Below are 23354 nucleotides of genomic sequence, written 5' to 3'. Positions count from 1 at the left end.
ATCGATAACAGCGTTTTCAAATAACAAATGTACTGTCATATAATTACTTGAGGAATACTCTATCCATTCAATACTTTACTTTAGTTAACTTTGAATTTTACGGTGCCCAGAACATCATAAGGATAATAATATGTGGACGAGAGAAACACAAGTTGGGGGCATTCCCAACACACCAGTTCACAACAAGGTTTGGTTTTGGTCAATGATCAGAATATTAAATACTTCAAAATTTTACGGTGAAAAGGTAAATCTTAGAAAATAAAAATGACAATTTACATTACATTATAATAACTTCTATACTTTTGAATCATGGAAACCAAAATTTATTTATTCTCAGATGATGAAGACTTTGGAGAAACAGTCCGAACAACACATTGAGCAAACGGGTAATGCTACAGGTGCAGGTTATTAACCAAAAGGGCAATCTTTGAACTACTGAGCTAAGTTTGAAAGCATGAAAATAAAAGGAGCTGTTAGAACGAGAGTTAAATCAATTTATTCATGGGAATATATGGGTGTAAAACATGAAATAGAAATGTATTGTTAGAACGAGAGTTGAATCAATTCCTGAATGAGACAAGGATGTAAAAGATGAAATATAAAGGTTCTGTTACATGAAAAAGCAACAGTATCCCCATCTGCTTACAAGACAATAATCTTGAAATCATAAAATTTTAAAAAGGTACTGTTAGACCGAGCATTAAATCCATTAATGAATGAGATACGGATGTAAATGACGACATATAAAAGTTCTGTCACATGAAACAAAGAGCATTACACCCATCTGAACAAATATGAACAAAAAGACTACAATAATATGATCGACTTTGCAAAAAAATAATATCCAAGTTCCTGCTGAAATGAATCATCGCTTGCTAACTGGTGGTAGCACAATTTTGAACGTGTCATTTGACACTTGAATAAAAGGAAACTACGTGGGTTTTTTTTTCTTCTTAAAGCTAGTCCATCAAGTGCTTATCTATAATATTCCGATGGATTCATAGTCAACAATTTAATGGTTAACCACTGTTCATGGCTAAATTATGTATAGGAGCGTCGCTTTGTAAGCATGTGACATGAGATGTAGGAAAGGGGGTGAACGGAGAACTTTTGAAAGAAGAAATTTTTCCATCGCTGTCAGGTTTTAAACCCAAGGCCTATTGAATGAGAAGCGAACACCCTAACCTCTAGACCACGAAAGCCCCCTCCCCCCACCCCCTGGCGTTAGTCCGAGATAACACTCAGCTCCCGATCTATATTCTAACTGTGAGCTTGAGAAAAATGAAAGAAGTTAGTAAGAACCAGACACACAGAAAGACGACGAAAGAGACGTTGTTAATGATTCTTCCTATCTCTCTGTACTTGGTTCCGACTTCGCGCTCAACATCATTAAGACTGTCCGTATCCAGGATCTTGCTCATTTTCTTTCCATGTTCTTGTTCTAGTTGTTCGAGTTTCTCTTGGTTCGAGGTGACGGGAGATTTCTCCTTTTTGACAAGTGCTTGACTGAAGAAACCCATGAAAAAACTCCTCTCTTCCTCCTGAATGCTGTTTGCGTACCTCTGGGGAAACAAAAGATATTAGCAATGTTACGAAAAAGACTCCAGCGTTTTATTGAAGGCATACCTTATATACTACTTAAAAATACAAAATTTCTGTTGACAATGTGTATCCAAAAGTGTTCACGCTGTATGGAAAAAAGTAATTGTAATTTTCTAGACTTCTGTGTTGAATGGAGAAAGCGAGTGGATGGTAAAGGCTGCCTCTTTCCTTTCTCTCATCTTTCTGTCCATGTCTTGCTCCTTTCCTGTAGTAAATAACCTTTCATAATTGTGTCAAATTGCTTAAAACTTCAACCCCCCCTTCCCCAACAAACAAAAACAGAAACAAAACAACACCATAATTATAAACAATAGAAAAAACCTCTGATATTCAGCGATATTTTCTTGTCTGAACTGGATATATAATTAACTACCAAGAAGCAGACTATATAGATCTATCCATTAAATAGTTTTACAAACTTGTTTATCTAAAGCAAAAGGTCTTACCATTACAACGTAGACGCCCATTTGACCTCAGAGCAACCCAACAACATTAGTATGTTTATAAACACAAAATTAGCAATATGTAGGAATGTTCCATTTACCAGACACTCCAAAAACTCACCTCGTCTAGATGATAAAAGAGAACGACAACGATGCTGAGGACGACGGTCAGGAGGGAGATGATAAGGAGGACGAAGATGTAGATAATGAGGAGAGACACGGAGGTTGAGTCACGGGGCAGCATAGAGCTCGCCATACTCATGGACAGCGCCAGAGCCAGAAGCACGGTGATGCCTGTGAGAACACGGAGTAAGACAATACATGGCAAAACATAATGATAATAATAATAATAATAATGATACTACTACTACTACTACTACTACTACTACTACTACTACTACTACTACTACTAATAATAATAATAATAATACAGAGAACAATATTCATCATCATCATAATCATCATCATCATCATCATCATCATCATCATCATCATCATAATCATCATCATTATCATCATCATCATCATCATCATCATCCTACAAATAATGGTACATAGTGACTAATTGGTACGTTTGGCGCGTGTTTAGTATCCCCTTTAACTCAGCAATGCTATTTATAAGAAGGAACTCCCGAGTTTCAGGCCATCCTCCTACAGGACAAAGTCAAATCGGTGGAAAGCCGTGGAAACTGCTGTAACAACCCAAGTGTGGATTCATAATACGGGCTTTCCACATAATATAAGTCGAGTACGGTACCACCTTGACCATGACCTTGACCATCAATGATTTATTTATAGAGGCACCAGCCATCCATGTTAGCATCTTACCATTAAATACAATATTCACACGGCTTCTTTCGCCTACACAATTCCCATGTAAGGTAAACAAGATTTTTAAAACCCATAAAGTGAACACTGACAGCCTTAACGTTTCACAATCCAACGTGTTTCTGTCGAAACATTCCAAAATAAATGAAGATGGAGCTACCACACTTAAGGATTTAAACTTTTGACTCATCGTAATAGGATAACCTGCTCTCGACTGCACCAAACCGTGGTGCGCAAGCAGTAATCCCTGAGAACCACTTTTGCTGCATGAGTTTAAGACAGCGAAGGCACGTAACAGAAATCAGAATTTGAAGTAAAAGAAAGTAAATTTTACTGTAGTCGACATTTGTGTTACAACGCAGTGGAATCAAAGATAGTACAAGACAAGATGGGCCACTTCTCTCTTTGAGCCAATTAAAAAAGTGTCCTCAAAATTTGGTGGCGCCCTCTTCACAAAAGCGCACTGTTTGCGAACAGAGTTACCCTACTTGAGTTTTAAAAAATCAAAGTGAAACTAGCAAGTTTTGGGATAAATTTCGGAAGAACGTTTTTTAAAAATGGTTACGCTGACAAAAAACCTCTTCCGGAGGAAAAGGAGATGGTTTTCTTCGTTTAATTTGACTTTAGAATGAAGGGCGAGAGGTCATTAAAATATAAAAAAAACTAAAACTCCGCACTGAACGTACCCGAACTGCTGATGAACAGCAGTCGATCTGCGCACGCAAGGAGGTGCTATTCCTATTCTTCTTCTGGAAAAACGAACGAGAGCTTCAAAACAGACTGCAGCGCCATCTGAAGCAAAGAGCATACTTCCTGCGGACACTTTTTAGGCTGAGTGGACCATCTTGTCTTGTACTATCTTTGGTGGAATTGGGCCCTCGTCAATTTTGAAGCATATGCAGTTATTGACATCATCTTAAAACGTGTTCATTTATCTTGCTTTCCATGAAAATAATTACTCCTCTATCTTTAAAAGAAGTCGAAATATTCTGGATTGAAATAGACGGGGTCACCTGGTTTCTGAGGTGAAATCAGAGAGAATATGGCTGCAAAAGCTTGGTGACTTCCAAAGCTTGATCAAGAGTCCTTGGAAACGGTAGATTAACAGGTTTTGTGTCTTTAATCAACGTTTTTCTGCAAAATCGATACAGAAATGTGATTTTAAATAAGTAAAAACGGTGTTAAGCCAAGAAACAAAAATCCCATTAAAAATCGTCAAACTGGCAGAAAAATGCCAGTTTCTTCACTTACTATTTTGACGAGCGGCTTCACATTTTACTTTTGAAATATTGCCAACACAATTCTTACCGAAACTGATTTTCTCTCCGGACTCTTCTGGTATGAGGAAGACCATGATGTTGAGAAGAGAGAGAAATACGATGGGTAGAACAGTGTTCAGCAGTAGGAACACATGGCGTCTTTGTAGTCTATATGTAATCTGTGATAAACCAAGAAAACAGAAGCCTCTAAAACCCATTTTAATTGGCAATAAATGTCTTGTTGCTCCTAATAATACCGTTTCTTTTTTAAAACATGATTAAAAACTTTAATAGACAATATAATGCCTGATCCTCATTGTTCTTAGGGATTTGACAGAATGCTACAGGTTTGTGATAGCTAATAATTTTTCAACTACATTTGTAAAATGAAACAAAACGTATCTATCAGTGCATTTAGCTTTTGGAGACGTAAAAGTTTAAGTTGATCCCAAAGTTTATGTAGCAATAAGAGTAGCAAAGCCAAAAACACACGTGTGGCATCCTGGTGAAGTCAGGCGCTCGTTCAATTATGAAATCAAAGAAATCGACATATTTCCACTCCTTGGGGAATATTGTTTTTTACTTTGGCTCAACATCCTTTACGTTTATTCAAAACCACATTAAAATTTCTGTGTGGATTTTTACTGAAAAACGTTTAACAATGGCACAACCAATAAATAAATTTGCAGTTTCCAAAGACACTAAAGTTTTGAAAGTCCTTCATAACAAAACAAAACAAAACAGAAAAGCAACAAGCAAACAAACAAACAGACACACACACACACACACACACACACACACACACACACACACACATACAAACAGACACACAGCCCCACAAAATACCAGACAAGCACAAGAAATGTAATGAACAAAAGTCTTACAACTATAGCAGAGACGTTTGTTACTTGAGGTGAATTTTCAGTGTCCACGCAAGCGTCGACGATGTTCCACTCCCCGTGAGACGTCAGGGAGTTCACGTCTACTTTCTTCCTCAGGGGGATAAATTTCAGTTGTTGGTCGTTGTAGGACATGCTGAGAAACTGACGAAAAAGAAACAAAAATATAATTTTTTGCGAGGCATGGTGATGAAATCAGGCACTCGTCAAAATAATGAAATCGAAGAAAAAGTCGCTTTCCATTAGTTTGAGATTTTTTCTAGAATTTTTTTTTGATGGTTAAGCACCATTAGAACAATAAAACTCACTTCCATATGAATTTTACGGAAAAACCTTGTTTAAAGGCACGAAGTATATAATTTTTTTTTTTTTCAGGACTCTTAAGCTATTTAAGTTACCAAACTTTGGCGGCTATTTTCTCATTAATTTAACAACTGAAACCAGGTTACCTCACCTTCTTCAATCGCTCATATCTCGACTTCTATTTAAGCTAGATGGATATTCTTTTCATTGAACGCAAGGCAAAGGAATAAGCTTTTAGATGATATCTATAACTCCACATGCCCAAAATTGGCGAGCGCCTGATTCCATCGTGTTGTAAGACTATTATTTCAAATGTAGGTTTTTTAAAGGCCCCTAATTTAAATCATTTGGGAGACGGGTTGCGCATGGCTCTCATATGACCTTATATTATAATTTGGTAGCGGAATTAAATCTTACCAAACTGAAACTGTGGGGACGGGTTTCTGACCATTTCATTCAGGGCCAACATGAATTGAGAAGGATACAACATCTCAGCAGAAAGACTGAGATACTAAATAATACTTCTCCCCTCTTGGGAATTGAACTCGGGTCTCCTCCGACTGTGTAGTGCCTGACCACAACACCACAAACACTAGTGGAACTTAATAGAAAAAAAAGAATAAATACAAATTGATTAACGAACTTTGAAGGCTTTGGCACTACGGTGCATACCAGAACGGTGTCTTTTTGGGTTAATGTAAGAAGATCGGTCAAGAAACGGAAAATGTATATTGGAGGCTACTGTTCCTTTTCTAAGGGAAGATAATATGAACTGGGTTTTTTTTGTTGGTTCTGCTCCACAGGTAAAAAAGAAACACAGTCTTTGTAAGGACACATCCTGATGTTGACAAATAGGCAAGATTTTTTCTCTGCATCACACTTATGTCATCCGTTTAAGATTGAAAGCTTCGGAAAAGCTTTGCCAGAATTTGGTTGGAAACGATGATGATATTACTACAACTACAACTACTACTACTACTACTACTACTACTGCTACTGCTACTACTACTACTACTACTACTACTACTACTACTACTACTACTACTACTACTATTACTACTACTACTACTACTACTACTACTACTACTACTACTATTACTACTACTACTATTACTACTAATAAAAATAATTGTTATAGATAGCATTTGTATAGCGCTCAACGGCAAGCTCTAAGCGCTTCACAATCACTACTTTTACCCCTGCAGACCAGAGAGCATTCTGAAACAACCTCAACTTCCTAGGAAGCATAAAGTGCAAGCGGCCATTTAAAAGGCGTTAAAAAGCCAACAAACTGACTAGATCTTTCGCTCTCCATGGCCGGCACCCATTCCCACCTGGGTGAAGTGAGGAAAATTCGTGAAAAGTGCCTTTCAAAAGGGCACCCACGTCTCGAACCAAGCATAATTTAATAAAAGTTTAATAATTTTTTGGGCATAATTCTGATTATTTTTCTTTATTATTCTTTGTTAAAATTAACGGAATCGCATAATTTCAGATTTTTGGGCTCAGTTTGCATAATTTCAGAATTGTTCTTGCATAAAACGACGGGGACAGGTAACCTTAACACCTCGTACCACCAAAGCCACAGTACAGGATTGTAGCACACACAAAAAATTGCAATGTACCGTCAGTGTGCACTTCTGTTCATCAAATGGGAAGTTGGTCACATCCATGGCACACGAAGCTGGGAAGAGGCCGCCAGGGAACCATAAGGTGGTTCCTGAATCTTCAACTATCAGAGGTCTGTAAAAACATTTGGATGTTGGGAGATTTAAAAAAGGAAAGGGGGTAGGGGGGGGGAGGGAGTGTGAATGGGGTGGGGGATGGATTGAGAGGGCATATGTTGAAATGAAATATACATGGGTCGAGCATACAAAATCATGTCTGTTTGTTTTGTGCCAATGTTTGTTTCTTTTGTTTGAGTAAAGAGAAGCACATCGATACAACGTTGTAAAATAACAGAACAAACTCAAACCAGAGTGATATTCATTGATATTTTCCCGTCCAACAACATAATCTACTAAGGTAAATAAGGACACAATGTGTGAGTCTGCAATTTTGACATTGATAATATAAATGAGGTCGGTAAATGGGTTAGGAAGTCAAATCCAATATTAGAAATGACGATCTTTTCAGTAAGAACATATCCCTTGTAATTGGTTTGTTCTTTGGGCTTTCTGACGTGGTTTACACCTTCCCTGTCAAGCAACTATCATCCTTAGTTCGCCAAAATCTTTTCTTTGTATATTTCTTTCAAGTAACGTTTGTAATCTTGAGTGCTTAGATGACCGGTTAATTGTGTTGCAATTGACGTAAAACGTTTTCTAAATTTAAAGTAAAAGCATCCAATGTTACTTATCAGGACAAGTCTACGAGCAAGGACAACATCGCCTACGTGACAAGAAGTTGTAATAAAAACAAGTTTATAGGTTTAAAGTGTCTATGTACACTATTAATTAATGTAAGAGGTGTAACGCAATTGTAGCTTCAGTTCAAAATGTCAAACTCACGTCCCCCCTCCCCCCCCCACCCCCCGGGGCAGTGCTACTAACTGAAGTGTCTTTAGGCCATTCTTAAAGGGGGGCTATTAACAAGTTTTTATGCTCAGTAGAATTGTAAATGGGCTCATTTATCAGTGCCATGCTCATACTGTGCTGGAACAACTTAGGGGAAACTTTTGCTTTTTCTTTCCTCGTCCTTTCTATCGTCACTTTTCCTCTACTTCTTTTATATGTTTGTCACTCTCTTGTGAACTGCTATTTCCATGGTGCCTTGATAGTCGAAGCACACTTTGTGCTTTTGAGATTAGAGAGATGAGCAGAGTAAGCCTAATTTCCCGTATAGACTTCTCTGTTGACATCCACCCCTTGGCGCTCATATGACCGTGTGCAGTTGCAAGCGACGTAAAAACCTTCATCATCTTTCGGTGCCTTGCCGACTGGCGTGGGCGATCATGGACCTCCACCTCACTCTGTCTTGCGTTGCAGCAATGGTGTCTGTTGTTCTTGCTGCTCCTAGCCATGTGGTCATCTTGTCCAGTATCTTTCCCCTCTGTCTGCCTCTGCCTCTCTTTCAGTCAAACTTGCCCTGTTGCTACAATATTCTCCAATGCTTCTTTCCGCATGGTCTCCAATGCTTCTTTCCGCATTGTGTGTCCGAAGACATTTGCCTGGTAAAAACCTTACTAAAACAAAAAAACCAACACTCACGCATAATCGTCTTCAAAGAGGTCCCTGTCTCCCACAGTGTTCAGCAGGACAAGTCGTGGTCTCCATACATTTGGGGTCTCGGGGTTAACCCGTTTAGTGCCGCCATATAGTGCCGGGTCCCAAGCCAGTCGCTGAATTTGCAGAAAAGGTGCCGAAGAACAAACAGCACTTAAATACATAAACAAGAAAAAAACAGCCCCCCCCCCCCGAAACAAATGCAAGAAGACACAACCCACCCCCTTTCCAGACATACACAGACACACACACAGACAAACACTCACAGACACACACACACACACACACACACACACACACATACTCACACACATACACAAACATACGCATACATACACGAGCACATACATACACACACACACAAACACACACACACACACACACACACATGCGCACACATACACATACATACACACACATTCACACATGCACACACACCCACACACACGCACACACACACAGAAACACACAAACACACACAAACAGACACACGCTCACACATACACACACACTCATACACGCAAACAAACCACACTCTCTATCCATCTATCTATCTATCTATCTATCTACCTATCTATCTATCTATCTATCTACCTATCTATCTATCTATTACACGTAATATTATAATATAATATTATTTGCTGGCTTTACCTCGTCCATCCAAATGAGTTGTAGGAAGCCATTAGATGTGAAAGTCTGTCTGACGTCATCTAGGCCCACTATGGACACAAGGAAGAAAGAGACATTCACTGTGATGACTTCCGTTTGGTTGTTAATGGGCCTCATCTGAAAGTGTACAGAACAGTAGCATTGGGTAAAGTAATGTAAAGTGTGTGGGTGTGTTTGTTTTCTGGGATTTTTTACTGCGAGCTCATATGACCTTAAGCAGTTGCGAGCGCCATAAAACACACACACACACACACACACACACACACACACACACACACACACACACGCGCGCGCGCGCGCGCGCGCGTAAAGGATTGGTACTGGTAAAAAAGCAATTAGCTGGCTTGCTCATGTTTTCTGTTACTTGAACATGAACGCGACATTTCAAAGACGTTGTGTTCCTGCGAATCCGGTGCTGGTACATTACATGGGTCAAAATAAATCGCCGTCTTACAAACTTTGGGCATAGCTTATCGTTTCTTTTTTAAAGTATGTGTTTTACACCCCAATAAGCACTATTCATATATTGCTGTATTCATTCAACAAGTCTATGTTGCTTGATACATCGAATCTATATTATTGCTTGATTAACCGAGTCTTTATTGCTTGATTCACCGTCTATGTTGCTGAATTAGTTCACTGAATCTACAAAACTAAATGATTCCTTTAATTTATATGGTGCTGAGTTCTACTATAGATGCTTTTATGCCATAATTGAAACATTTTCGACACACTTTAGATTATCTAGGAGGCTGGCTGCAGACTTCCACCTGCCAGGTTCCGCCTGGGCTGAGAGGGATACAACATCCCAGCAGAAAGACCGAGATGCTTGTAAAATTATTCTCCCGATTCAGGAATCAAACTCAAGTCTCCTCTGAGCGACAGCGAATGCCTAACATCTACACCACAGACAAGAGTATTTATTTCTTGAAACTAGCGTAACTGTGTAATGACGACAGGTATTGCAAATGTTACCGTACCTTGATATCTACACTATCTTAGAAGGGTGATAAAATTAAAAAATGAAAGCTTGAATTTAGACTTGGCGTCCTTAAAATGGTGTCAATGCATTACACCAATGAATAATGACACATTTACAGCGGAAACTTGTATTATTAAAATTATATCCAAATAAAAGAAAAGAAAATCAAATCAAATCTAAATGGAAACAGAACTCACCAGAACAGCCAGAATAGTTGAAATTAATAATAATGCACCACATTAATACCAATTTTATAAATGAAAACGAAATAAATCAAGCCTAAAAATATAAGCAAGATGGAGATAAGAATGGTGGTAGAGGAACTTACGTTTGTATTGTAGACACTTGGGAGTAATTTGTCGTCGTAGATTGCCTTTGTCTCTTCATACGTCTGCGCGAAAACTGTCCGGAAGCAGAGGCATAACACGATTATCATCTTCTGTTCACCGGACGACGGACTGAATCGTTTATATAAAATGGTCATTTTGAACAAGTCTTAATCAACCAACTATCTGTTGCTGAATTCACGACGTCTATATCGCTGTGTTTGCCGGGTCTCTGTTGTTGTATTCACCGAGTTTATATTTCTGGGGTAACAAATTCTCTTTGTCTGTTTCATCAAATCTGTGTTGCTGCATACAATGAGTCTCTGTCTGTATTTACGGAGTCTATATTGCTAAATTCTCCTCGTTGATATTACTGAATTTATTCTCCAAATCTACTTAATTAAGATAATTCACCGAGTCTATACTGCTGAATTCAAACACTGAGCCTGTGTTGCTGAATTCTCCAAGACTGTATTGTTGAATTCGACAAGTCAATATTAATGAATTCACAGAGTCTACAGTGCTAAATTCGGTCTCCAAATCTACCTGAAATCATTTACCAAGTCTATATTGCTGCATTCCTTCACCAAGTCTATGTTGCATCGAGTCTATATTATTGCTAGATTAACCGAGTCTTTATTGCTTGATTCACAGTCTATATTGTTGAATTAGCTCACCGAATCTACATAACTAATTAATTCCTTCAAATTATGTACATTGCTAGAATTCACTGTCCCAGTTGCTCTCGGAAAATAAGGCAATCTGCCTTTACGGAATCAGGCTCTAAAACACGTCAAGAATGTGGGCTAGTGTTCACTTACTAAAGACTTTTTTCGATTTTACTTTCGTCTTGTCAGTTATCAGCTTAGCGATCTTTATTAAGAGATAAAAATATTGACTGTTTACATTACCTCCGACAGAATCTGACTCTTCTGCGTGTTTACATTTCACAGAAAGACGACGGTCGCCGGGAAGCTGTGGGTTGATCGACTGGCTGCAACTAATGATAGGATTATGTTCAACGAGTCATTGAGGGGGTCAATTACCGCGCTATTCAGTGAGTAAACAGCCTCAGAACAATGAAATTTCACGTTCATACGTGACGTTTGCTCATACGCAAGCCAAACCCGTGAACCATAGAAGCGATGATCTGCCCCTCCTCTCCAAATACACGCCCGTCCACCCCCTCCCGGCACACGCACCCATTACCCATCCCCCCTACCTCCCACAATAAAAAAAGAACCTGTCATGTTCTCTTGTTCCCTCAATCAGGCTGTTCCGGGGAATGATTTAGATCACACATCAGCGTTCATCGATGTTTCGATTTTTGGTCATTACCCAACAGCTGATGTTTATTGATCGATTCGACTGTCGAGATCGTATCTTCTTCTTTGTCATATATTTTTCTGAGAGACGATGTTTTTCGGACCTTCTACAATAAAACACTCTGCCTCTTGCCATTTTCCCAGCCTATGATGTTTTGGATCCAAGCCAATTCTCTTTGTGTGTTTGAGGCATAAAAGACCCCGCTTAGTATAGACTTGTTCGATGAAGAATCACTTGACAATGAAGTGCTGATTCTTGATTATTTTAATTGTCTACCGTTTGGACTTTTAGCGAAAACATGTCGTTTACGTTTGCTTTCATGTCTGGGGGACAAAACGATAACTTGCGGTCTGCTTGGCTAAACGGAATTAGCACTTATAAGGTAATATTGACATTTCTCTTGAATACTTGATTTCGTGTTATATCATTTCCAAAGGGACACGAAGACAGCAAATGACCTGTGTCATAACTTCAGATTTCTTTAAAGATTAAGAGATGTCACGCTCCCGGAAGAATAATGATAATATCTCGAACATTTCTGATAACTGAGGGTTTTTTTTTCGTTTTGATCAGCTCTTAACAAAGTGTTTCAAATCTGTATGTCACAAAGGTTGTATTCGAGTCTATCTATCTATCTACCTATCAATCTATCTATCTATCTATCTATCTATTAAGGACAGAGAGTATAACGGCTGCCGGCCGTAAACGATGGATGGTTCGACGACCTCTGGGCCAGAGATGGGTTTTTTTACATGTCCTTTTTATGTTCACTTAATGTTACAAACAACCACTCAGTTTTTGTAAACAGTTCCTACTAGTATCTCGACTGATTGCGTACACTGCAGCACTTCATCATCATCATCATCATCATCATCATCATCATCATCATCATCATCATCATCATCATCATCATCATCATCATCATCATCATCACCAGCCTTTCTCACCCAATGCTAGAGTACAGGCCACCAACAAGACCTTTCCAACTTATACTCCTGTCCTTGGCTGATAGTCTCCACCTCTGTCCAGCTGTATCCCATCTACTGCAGTAGACCATGATAAAACTCCCTGGGGTAATTTCACTGCAACCGCACTCAAAAACTTCCTATTAAGATGCAAATGTTTTTCACCGAACAATCGAGCTGGCTCTCAAGAGTTCATCCAAGCCCTTACTGGATAGTATGATTTATAATTGAGCACTTTGTCCATAATTGTGGTATGCTGGAAAATAAAACAAAAAGTCGCTCTTTGGCAAAGATCGTTAAAAATGTCACCAATCAGCTAAATATTGTTATAACTAACTAAATCATTTAAGTCAATTTCGGTTCAAACCTCGGAAGCGTTGTGCATTCATCAAATTCATAACCGCCTGTGCAGCTGTACGTCATATTTTCTATGTGCGACTGAGAAAAAGCAAAGACCTTAGTAATTTTAGTCACACCACTAAGCAAGCGCGGGATTACAAAATAATAAAGTCTACCTCGGCACCCTCTGCCCCTCTCCCCTAGTTCATCTCTCTTTTCCTCGCCTCGGTGCCAGCAATTAATTATATACTGTATCTTATCTACAGCAAGGATGTCTTCTCTGAACTGACGCTCGATTCAGCCCAGCTCTCTTTCTTGTCAATCTTTCAGAAAACAAAGCCCTGCAAGTTTCGAAGCGGTCTACTAATTGGTGTCCTGGTGAGTATTAAGGGTATCAAACGCACAGTTATATGGAGAACAGATATAACTGAATGTCTTGAACCAGTAAACACACTTTAATACATTATGACTTTGATCACGCAGACCAATACTGATGATTACTACATCAAATGCATTGAGAAGGTAGTGTAAATAGCAATACCGTTAAAACATTTCGTGCCAATGATAGTTTTAGCTGTGGTGGAGGCTATGATTAGAGTGCAAGGGAAACGAAACAAAGAGTAAATTCCTAGTGAAAAATCACACATTAAGATACATAACCGTACATTGTATTAAAATATTAGTTGAAAGACAGAGGAAAAATTGGCTTACACAATGGCAGAAAATAGCTAGCTAGTGCACCCATGTTTAGCAGAGGTGTCCGGTGACCATTCATGCCTAACTAAAGCTGAATTATTGTCACTTACTAAATTTTGCGTCTTTTGAAGCCTGGCCTGCCTTGTTGTTATTTTAATAAAAGTAGTCCTAGAGGCTTTTGCGATTACATGAAAAGACCCAACGGATTTCTTTCCCACGCTAGGAATATACTTTTGAAGAATAACTGTTTTTTCCTGAAATGTAGATATACCCTTCAAAGCCTGTGATGGTTGAGTCAAAGCAACCTGCACCCTACCTGATTAAAATTTTGTGTCAATAAATCGTATCGTTAAAAATAATTACAAGAAATATAAAAATGTACTTATTTCGGCCTGATCCTAAACAGCTATCACAAACCTTTTTTATGCTTAAAATGTAACTTCAGGCTTTAACACATAATAAAATAAGATGTTGTTGTTGCTGTTTTCAAATCCCTTTATCTGCGAGTATTTCGCTCTTGGCAGCGCAAAGCCTCCCTCAAGTAACCACATGTCCTTGTCATCTGGTCAACGCCAGAGTAGAGCAGGGTTTGTAAGTTTGTAGGTGTGTGTAGGAGCTTGCGTCGAAGAACTGCCAGGTTTGGGCAGAATATGATAAGATAAGATAAGATAGAATCTACTACTTTGTTATCCCAGAGGGAAGTTTTTCTTGGCTGTACAGGACCGTAAAAACACATGCAAGTATACGTAAAAAAATCAATTTGTACAATACTCTCAGTAAAATTCAATATGAAAAGAGAAGTAAAGTTGACAAGATATACATTTCACATCAGATGCATCTTTCAACCGCCAGCAGGAATTTAATTACAAGACCTTTAGAGTTATGAGACTCATACTCGAAAGAGCAGTACACATTAATGCTTATTCTGAAAATAGTCTTATGCAAGATGGTAAAAGTCTTCTTTTACATCGTTCTCTCTTCTATTTTTAGAGACATTTATCTGCCGAGGGGTGATCTGACAATTTACGCAGAAAGAGGATGTGCTGGTTAATTCATACAGTTTATCTTTTTTATGCTAGTTCTGTTATACAACTAATTCATCAGTTCTATCAAAATCATATCCAGCGATCTTGCTGGCTTTCTTAATGTTTCTTTCAATTTTTTCTTTATCTGTCACTCTTCCATTCCCAGGCCATCAACAAATACAATAATTTGTTACTACTTCAGAGCCAAACACAGAATATTACTTTAACACAGCAGATTCAAACAGAAATGAATTTGCCACTTCAGAGTCAAGCACAGCATATATTTTCACAGAGAAATTTAGGGCAAACGACCCTGTTAGACATTAATTAACACCATTACACCACTTGCTCCTAAACTCAGCAGTAAGTCCTATGAATTCACACCAAATCAGGCAATGGCTGCATACTAATTTAAAAAAAAATAATAAAGAATAAAAATCGACAAAAAATTTATGCAGCTCTATTATTTACAACATCATGGCAATAAAAATGGTCTTGTTAAATGAGTCAGTTTTGTTTTTTTTCTAATTGAGGTTACCCTTAACACAACGAGTTTTTAGGGCTCCAGTATACCCCACACATCGCGCACGTACAATGACACAATTATTGTAACTCCATGATACATAGTTTTAAGAAAATTGGATTTAAAATTCATACACTTTTCGCTAAAATGGTTTTACGTCTTCATGAAACTGTACAAAAAATTATACAGGTCAGACTTTCTCCTGTGTTGGACACAGTGTGCAGGGCATATGTTTTAGTAATGTGTCCTGTGTAACTCAGTTCTAGGAAAAGTGGAAGTTGGACCCCTGTCATTCTAAGAGAGCTGTATTGTAGTTCCAGCGATAGCGCAGTTCCAAGAGGAAAAACAACAACAAAAAACGTAACAACTGGAGTTTCTTGTTATTTCTTTCCCAAAGTTATACGGGAGAAGCAGTTTTCAATATTGTAGACTAGCAATCTTTTGCCCCAACCATAATATTATTAAGTGTGGGATTTTCTAGTAAGCAAAACGAAAAATAGTACAGTGACAGAACACCAGACAAAGAGAAAGATAGCAAAGCAGACGTTATTTATCCATCTCGCTATCCGTTTGTAGGACCAGCCGTGGGAATGCTTAGGGGAATAGTTCTCATCTGGAATTTCGTCCATATCCATAGGTAGCTTCAGTTCGGGATAGACACATTTCTCTTGGTTCACGAATGCCACTGACGATTTGGAGGAGGCTTTCCAGGACGGTCTGATGGGGCTCATTTTTTCTTTTAGTCTACCGACGGCGTGCCTCTGGGAAAAAATAATAATGATAATAATAATAAAATAGTAATGATAATAATAATAATAATAATAATAATAATAATAATAATAATGATAATAATAATAATAATAATGATAATAATAATAACAACAATAAAAATAAAAACAATAATGACGATGACAATAATAGCCTGCATCTGTATAAAACTCGAACCCACACAAGAGTACTCTCTGAGTGCTTTACGTGGCGTGACTACTGAGAGAAAATCTTCACACATACAACATAAAAGCATAAACATTTCATATGAAACAAGAAAACGAGTTAAATCACATAAGAGATACCTTTTTCAAAAGTATGTTAATTATAAACACATCAGGACGTTTACAATAAACAGATGTGTTGACATTAAAATTCAAAAATGCTCTCTGTGAGGCAAACTTACCTCTTCTTTATAGTGGAAGAAGGAGACAATGACAGTGACGATGACGGTGAGGAGGGAGATGACGAGGAGGATGGAGATGTAGATGAGAAGGAGAGCCATGTCTGTGGCAGACCGCGGCAGCATTGTGCTAGTGAGGCTTAGACACAACGTGAGGGCCAGGAGTACGGTGATGCCTGTGAGAAACAAAGGGAATATTTGTGTAGCATCGTGGTGAAATCAGTCTCTCGTCATAATAATGAAATCGAAGACACCGGCATTTTTTCCGGTCGTTGGAAAATTCTGATAAACTTTTACAAATTTTTGAACATCATTAATGTCCATGTCAAAATACACATACACATTTCTGTATGGATTCTACTTACTGACGCTGATCAAAGGCATACACACTTTTTAGGTAAATTTACAGCTTCCTAGGACGCTCAAGCTCTGGAAGCCACTAACATTTTGTAGCCATTTTCTCACTTATTCTTTCTCTAACAGCAGTTGACTTTCACCTTCGATTGCAAATATCTCAACTTCTATTAAAGAAAGAAGAACGACGACTTGATTTCACCATGTGACATAACTAGAGTATTTTTCCTCTTCCTTCACCAATACTTATTCATTAGATATATATTTTAGCCAATCACCCCTCCCCTCCCCTCCCCTCCCCTCCCCTCCCCGACCCCTAGAAATCAACACACTCTGTTTTATTGCAACCCTCCCCCCACCCACTCTCACACAATTCCTTGGTATCTTGATGCCGTTTGCTGTTGTATATGCTTGAAATACTTCCCATTGTGGTCACTGACATGCATTACCTAGAACTGATTTTAGCGATACATGGCCATTGCCTAGCCAGCTCGAGGTAAACTACACATCAATGGCAGTTGCTTACAACCTGGATACCTTGATTCTGGCGATACATGGCAATTGCCAAGTCAGCTCGCGGTAAACTACACATCAATGGCAGTCAGTGGCATCCTGGATACCTGGATACCTGGATACCCGGAGGCGTAATCTCTGACTCACAGGGTGAGGTGTAATGACACTCCATCTGTCACGGTCACGGGCTGCCGTTGCACATACTGCCATATCCAGGCTAGTCTATGTTCTTTTGTTTTCAACGACAACAAGCCTATCGTAGTCAGTAAGTGGTTGCAAATACTTTACGTTATAATACAGAAAATAGTTCGACGACCAGCCCAGACTGAGAAGGTTTCAAGCATACTGGGATACTCGATTAATATAACATCCTTCCGCAAGAATTGAATCGCCGTCTTCCTCGCACCACAGCTTAAAAAAACCCAAAGATCGTACATAACAAAATAGTTCACTCCTCTCTTTGAGCCAGTTTAAAAAAGTGTCCTTAAAAATCCGGCGGCGCCCTCTTCTAAAAGATGCGGACTTTGCGAACAGAGTTACCCTACTTGTGTGAAAAACAATGGAAAGCGAAACTAACAAACTATGCTTTTCCTATTCTTCTTCTGTAGAAACGAAAGAGAGCTTCAAAACAAAGACATCAGCGCCTTCTGAACCAATGCGTGGACTTCCGCGGACACTTTTTTTGGCCGAGTGAACTATCTTGTTATGAAAGATCTTTGACAATACTTAAATAACAAAGTCAATAGTGCTTACCAAAACTGAGTTTCTCTCCTGATTCCTGTGGTATGAGGAAGACCATGATGTTGAGAAGGGAAAGGACCATGATGGGTAGTATAGTGTTCATGAACAGGAACATTGGCCGTCTACGGAGCTTGATCTCGATCTGTAGGCGTTTGTTTGTTTTATTAAAGAGGAAAACATCGACATAATAATGGCCATTTAGTGCTAGGCAAAATAAGACAGACAGTAACAACAGAGGGAGAGAGACGTAATTTGCTTGTTTGGGTAGAGAAGAACAGTGACACAATAATGGTTATTTTGTGCTGGAAAAAATGAGGCAAACAGACAGATGGCAATAACAGGGGGAATGAAAAGAAGTCTGTTTGTTTGAATAAATTGACACACATCGGCATGGTAACGGTCTATAGTGCTGGGAATAATAAGACAAGACAGACAGAAAGAAAGGAAGGAAAGAAAAGAAGTAGGATCTATAAATAGCGTGCTCCAACCACCTTTAATCGGTGAACTGTTTAAAAAAAATACAAGGTAAAATCAAATAGTCATTATAATTTCATCATCATCATCATCATCATCATCATCATCATCATCATCATCATCATCATCATCATCATCATCATCATCATCATCATCATCATCATCATCATCATCATCATCATCATCATCAAAAACATAATGATGTTTTCCTTGAAGCATGGTTACTACATTGTCATGTTGACAATAGTTACAAAAATGATATCCGCCATGTAACAAAAAACAATATAAATTATAGTTACAGTTTATTTTTGGGGGAAATGTTTATACACCCACCCCCACCCCAACCCTTTTACTCCCTTTTTCCCGTTCCTTTGCTTTTTCATTTATACTTTGATGAAACATTTCCCAATGTTAAATTTGAAATAGTTACGGTTATATCTAGATCTAGATCAGTAGCAGTCAGTTTGTATCCTTGCGAAAGGAATTTTACAGGAATTTCCCTCATTTCACTTAGGTTGGATTGTGCACCAGGCTATTGACAGATCTTGTCAATCTGGTAGTGTTTGAGCGCATGCAATCTGCAGCTTGCACTGTATGCTTCTTGGGAGGCCGATAATGTTCTGAGTGTTTTAGGGTCTTTTGGGCTAATAAACAATAATTGTTTAGCGCACAGAGCAATCTCCTTCTCCTCCTCCTCCTCCTCCTCCTCCTCCTCCTCCTCCTCCTCCTCCTCCTTCTTCTTCTTCTTCTTCTTCTTCTTCTTCTTCTTCTTCTTCTTCTTCTTCTTCTTCTTCTTCTTCTTCTTCTTCTTCTTCTTCTTCTTCTTCTTCTTCTTCTTCTTCTTCTCCTTCTCCTCTTTCTCTCTCTCTTTTCCTCTCTCTCTCTCTTCTTCCTCTCTCTCCTTCTCTCTCTTCTTTCTCTTCTTCCTCTTCTTCTTCTTCTTCTTCTTCTTCTTCTTCTTCTTCTTCTTCTTCTTCTTCTTCTTCTTCTTCTTCTTCTTCTTCTTCTTCTTCTTCTTCTAATTATCATAATTATTATTTTATTAACAATATTTTTTTAAAAATTGTTTTTATAATCATTGAATTATTATGATTATTACATATTGTGTTACTATTTCTACTAATATCATTATTATGACTGTTGTTATTATTATCGTTGAATTATCGTTAGTATCATCATTATGACTATTACATATTATTATTATTGTGTTAATATTATTACTAATATCATTATTATTATTATTATTTATTAATATTTTCGTTATTATTAATATTATTATCATTATTATTATTACTATTATTATTATTATTATTATTATTATTATTATTATTATTATTATTATTATTATTATTATCATCAATATTTCTTTATTAATATCGTCTTTATCGTTGTTATTATTACTGTTTCGATTATTATTATTATTATTATTATTATTATTATTATTATTATTATTATTATTATTATTATTATTATTTTTACTAATCTGTTTATTATTATTATCATTTTATTTTTGCAGTTATTATTATTATTACTTTTATTATTATCATTATTATTATATTATTATTATTATTATTATCATTATTATTATTATTATTATTATTATTATTATTATCATCATTACTATCATTACTATTATCAGCACATTGACAACCTGTTGACCTATGTTCCTGATTGTTCCTTACTTCAATGGGTGCCAAGTTGTCATCCGAAAGTTTACTTCCATAAGCGATGATTGTTGCGTTGAGAAGATCCCATTCCCCGTGGGGCTTCAGGACGCCCGTAAACACCGTGGTTGTCTCGGAAACGAACTCGACCTCAGCAAGTATATAGTTCATGCTGAAGAACTGAATAATATAGGAGTGAAGAAAGAAATAAGGGGTCAGTGGAAGGTTGAGTGGGATGTGGGGCGCAGGGAGGGGGGGGGGCGTGTCGTCAGAGTCAGGATAAGATACCTAACTTTTTAGCAATGAATCTGGTTTTCGATAACAAAAGTGCATTATGTAATAATACTATGCCATTAACCAATTTGAATTTTAGTGACTGTTGTTCGCAGAGAATAGCCCATTTATTTTGATTATCTGATACTTTCTTTAGAAGTAATTGATTCACCAAGTTTTAAAATATTATAGCCATGAAAACACCTTTTGAGCTATACAGCTTCCTTTCTGTGAAGCTCTTCGAACGCCAAAGAGGTTAAGACGAAACTAGTCAGAGAGAAAGAGAGTTTGTAGTTTTATCCTTTTTAAAAATAAGTGTATTATTTTTTCAGTATTTATGATCGTCAGCCCATGTCACTGAAAACGCTCATTCATTTATACGTTTCCATGATGAAATAATACAGGTTGTGAATCATATAACTAATAAAAGAAAAAGAAGTTGGAAAATGCATCCTCGTATCCATTGCTTTTAGTTAATTAATGTTTGACTTGAATTTCAGTACCTTGAAACTAATAGTTTACTTTTTTTTTTTTACATAGTTAAGCAAAACAGGCAGAGTGAATTCATTTTCAGATTTTAGTTCATTGCTTTTTGTTGACTGCTTTAACTTCATTTTACTAAAGACTTAAGAGGAAGCATTCGGGCACTAATAGTAAATTATATGATATCTTATCAAAAGAAAATACATATCTGGTTAAGAGAATAGATGGCTGTGCATGTAGTGCCCTCTAACAACCGTGTCCTCCACCCAAAAAAAATAAAAAATATATATATTAAAAAATAATTGAAAAATCGCCAGATTTCTCCATGATATTTTTAGGAAACTGGTAAATAAATTAAACATGGCAAAGTCCGAAGCGTTATCCAACGTTTCCTTGTATACACTCAGAATAGTGTGTGCTCTACTGTGGTTCGCTGTTGTTTCCTACCAAACATCTATCGTACTCCTTTTCTTTACAAGTTACGCACTTGAAATACGTGCAATCTTCGACAACTATAATAATATAATCAATTGTGTTGCATTTTGCAGTTAAACTCGTACTAATACTAAATCAAAAACCAAAAGAAAAAAAAAGTATAGTTCCCTCACACCTCCAGTGTGCACGTCTGTTCATCGAAAGGGAAGTTGGTCACGTCCATCTCACAGTGCACGTTGAAGAGTGCGCCCGGAATCCATGAAGCGTATCCTGATTTGTCCACTAGTAGAGGCCTGTGGATGGCAGGTTATCGGAACGGCGTAAATACGTAATGGCATAATATGTCGGAACGGCATAATTTTTGTTATAGTAACGGCGCATACGTCTCTTTGATCATGATAGTCGAATACTACATAGTAGGTTCAATTTTGCACATTAAATCGACCGAATACTTAGTGTGTATGTTTCTCTGCTTGCGAGTCACGAGTCCCGCACTTTTTGTTTTTGTAAAGTGTTTTACGGCGCTCGCAACTGCATAAGGTCACATGAGCGCGCGGGACACTCCTAATATTTTTAGTTGGTAGAAAATTTTGAATTTTTCCCGGGTGGCTGCCGAAGCCTACTCTTATCGATTTTAGACCACCAGGGATCTTTAACGTGCGCAACTTGCACACGGGCTCTCCGAGATTTTTCGCTCTTGTCCGAGAAGGCTAGGTGTAGATCTTTCCTACCTGAAGATCAGGGGTGTGGCTGAAAGACAGCAGTAAGAAGTCCCGCACTTTACCAGTACTTACTATAATGTGTCCCGCTGTGGTGTACAAGTGTCCGTAAAGTCACGTGAATCATTCTCAAGATGAAAATGACAACGAACAGAAAGCGCAAAGCTGACAGGGAACATGAAAAAAAAGATTCGAGTTGATAACCAGCTACAAACAAGGACAAATTTATCTGCAATAATCGGGTTTATCTTTCTCATTCCTAAAGTAATCTTCCATGAACTGCTGTCGGCGATACATACGCCGTTCCAATATACATTCCCTATTGTTCTCAGTACAATAAATTTGAAAACTACGCCGTTCCGATATACTGCCCTGTGGATGGCCACATTGAGGGTGCTATGGTATGGCTGTTCCCTCTCGTGTAACACAGCATTATGATGTGGTGTGTACAGTATTGTTCTATGGTATGGCATAGTGCTGTAGTATAGTACAATGGAATGGCATTGTTAGTATTGCAATGTGCTATGGCATAACATTATTAGTAAATACTGTGGTTTGGTACCACGGTCTGGTATTGTGCTACGCCCACCCCCTCCAACCCCTACCCCCCCCCCAGTACAGTGCTACTGACTGAAGTGTCTTTAGGCCATTCCCAAAAAGGGGGATATTAACATGTTCTTAAGCATAGTAGACTTGTAAATGGGCTGATTTATCAATGTTATGCTAATGCTGTGCCGGAACAACATAGAGGGAATTGCTGCTTTTTCTTTCCCCATCCTTACTATCGTCATTTTTTCTCTACTTCTGCTTTTTTGTCACTTTCTTCTGATCTGCTATTTCCGGGGTGCCTTGATAGTCGAAGCAGACTTTGTGCTGTAGAGGCTAGAGAGGTGAGCAAAGTAAGGGTGATGTGATTTTCCGTATGGACTTCTCTGTTGACATCAACCCCTTGGTGCTCATATTGCCTTATGCACTTGTGAGCGCCGTAAAATCTTACTAAAACAAACACATTGTGCTATGGTATGTCTCTCATTTTCTCTGTCTCTCTCTCAGTCTCTCTGTCTCTCTCTCTCTCTCTTTCTTTCTCTCTCTCTCTCTCTCTCTCTCTCTCTCTTTCT

At 38.0% G+C, this 23354-nt stretch overlaps 2 protein-coding genes across 2 annotated transcripts in view; both read right to left on the bottom strand.

Moving 5' to 3' along the window:
• Window positions 1-560: 560 nt before the first annotated feature.
• LOC106013360 (acetylcholine receptor subunit beta-type acr-3) lies at window positions 561-7007 on the bottom strand. The gene is made up of 6 exons (XM_035972772.1): window positions 6960-7007; window positions 5041-5175; window positions 4182-4311; window positions 2167-2339; window positions 1363-1562; window positions 561-567 (listed from the first exon to the last, which is right to left on the bottom strand). Exons 1-6 carry the CDS (start codon window positions 7005-7007, stop codon window positions 561-563), a joined length of 693 nt encoding a protein of 230 aa, XP_035828665.1.
• An 8592-nt stretch (window positions 7008-15599) lies between these two features.
• Window positions 15600-23354, bottom strand: part of LOC106013357 (acetylcholine receptor subunit alpha) — a 19206-nt gene continuing 11451 nt past the window's right edge. Inside the window, exons 5-9 of the mRNA XM_035972767.1 lie at window positions 21693-21810; window positions 20345-20506; window positions 18201-18330; window positions 16584-16756; window positions 15600-15611 (exon numbers count right to left, since the gene is read on the bottom strand). Of these exons, the coding sequence (XP_035828660.1) occupies window positions 15600-15611; window positions 16584-16756; window positions 18201-18330; window positions 20345-20506; window positions 21693-21810 (595 nt within the window). The remainder of the gene's footprint in view (window positions 15612-16583; window positions 16757-18200; window positions 18331-20344; window positions 20507-21692; window positions 21811-23354) is intronic.

This window comes from Aplysia californica, unplaced genomic scaffold (assembly GCF_000002075.1).
Source record: "Aplysia californica isolate F4 #8 unplaced genomic scaffold, AplCal3.0 scaffold00024, whole genome shotgun sequence".
NCBI lineage: Eukaryota > Metazoa > Mollusca > Gastropoda > Aplysiida > Aplysiidae > Aplysia > Aplysia californica.
The sequence above is the reverse complement of the archived record's forward strand: the minus strand, read 5'-3'. Positions and strand labels throughout refer to the sequence as shown.